Source organism: Rhizopus microsporus (assembly GCF_002708625.1).
Source record: "Rhizopus microsporus ATCC 52813 unplaced genomic scaffold scaffold_3, whole genome shotgun sequence".
Taxonomy (NCBI): domain Eukaryota; kingdom Fungi; phylum Mucoromycota; class Mucoromycetes; order Mucorales; family Rhizopodaceae; genus Rhizopus; species Rhizopus microsporus.
In genome coordinates this window covers 1468676-1470204 of record NW_019671918.1, presented here as the reverse complement: position 1 = coordinate 1470204, position 1529 = coordinate 1468676, and the positions used below count along the sequence as shown (strand labels likewise).

The 1529-nt window shown below is 34.5% G+C and overlaps 1 protein-coding gene across 1 annotated transcript; it reads left to right on the top strand.

The window, feature by feature from the left end:
- Nucleotides 1-1037: 1037 nt before the first annotated feature.
- RHIMIDRAFT_235015 (uncharacterized protein) lies at nucleotides 1038-1483 on the top strand (the record flags this gene model as incomplete). The annotated part of the gene is made up of 2 exons (XM_023608282.1): nucleotides 1038-1059; nucleotides 1113-1483. 2 exons carry the CDS (start codon nucleotides 1038-1040, stop codon nucleotides 1481-1483), a joined length of 393 nt encoding a protein of 130 aa, XP_023469380.1.
- Nucleotides 1484-1529: the final 46 nt, after the last annotated feature.

The window sequence follows — 1529 nt, the reverse complement described above, 5'->3', positions numbered from 1 at the left end:
ACTGCATAACTTCTCATATATTATGTCTTGCTTGTAACAGTATCAATTAAAAAGAATAAAGACTAGAATTAACCAGACTAAAAAGATATCTATGTCGATTGACTTTATTAAAGACGAGTATTTATACTAAATGTGAGACACTCTTCAACTGAGATCGTAAAACTTTTCATAGAGGCTTATGAATGACAACTGAGGCAATAAGAGAGTTAGGACGAATTGGGTGCCTTTGATAAGACGATGATCCCTAATAACAATGATTGATCAGAGTTATTGGATACGCGTACCTTAATATGCAGTTCCTGGTAATTAGCTTAAATAATGATCCGTACAGTTGTTTCAAAGTAACAAGCTGAAGTCGAATAATTGCCAGTTATTGTTTCATATGTGGTTAATAGTTGATCCACTAAGTATGAATACAACAACCTTTTTCTTTTCTTTTATATTCATACAATAAACAGGTCTTAACTTTTGTTATAAAAGTTCCTGATCTTTTATCTTTACGCCTTTACGAACTTAACAATTGATCTTTTAATAAAATCTGGTGGTCACTATACTACTCAAATTTTGCTTAAACGCATACCTTATTCAAACTCTTGCCTTATAGTCAGTCAACTCCACAAGTTCTAACACAAAAATTACAATGCTGTGATATTATCAATGAAAAGTAGTTAAATCGAGAAGTTAGAAATGCAGCAAGATGAAATATGTATCTTTGTAATCCGCTTATTAACAGAATAAGGAAGAGATCCATCGCAAAAAGGGAATTAACCCTTAAACAAAAGAATAAATTTTGTCAACCAAACTACATCCAGTAAATTATATTAATATGACTGTTGTCAATTACCTTAGACTATAAATGCCATGAATCGGTGCTGTAGATTAATACGAGGTATTATGTTAATACCTAAGATGACGTTGGCTTATGTACAAAATATATTGATTATATTGCGTCAAAGGATGTAATTTTCTTCGATATAACGTAGAAATACGACAGAGAGGACCATCTTGTGCGGAAGAGGCAACCAACTGTATCCACTATGAGCGATAGCTCTGATTCTTGTCTGTACTTGGCTGCTGAGTATCTAAAATATCCGTTAGAATATGATTTATAGCCAATTCCTCCATTGTCGACACGTTGTTATTCAAGTTTATTGTAAAGATAACACCACATCTTGTACCAAGCAATTTATACGCTCTGAAAGTTGATGCTCCTTCTCTTTTTGCTATCTTTTGCACAAAGACCAAGCAAGATGCTCTGACTGTCTATGATTTTAGTGGTGACGCAATAATATCTAGACAAATGGCCACAGGGTCTAAGGATGCCATGTTTGGCTCTTTCTTTGGTCTGATCGCAATCAAAGATGTATGTAACAGCTATGGGTTAGAATTTGCTCACAGCATATGCGTGCTGCCTGGTTTAAATCCTGCCTGTATAAATGGTACGGTGAAAAAACTGATTCCTGTCGAGACGTGTCTGTCGTAGAACAATGCCTGCTTAAGGACTGACATTGAGATAAACGATTGTAATC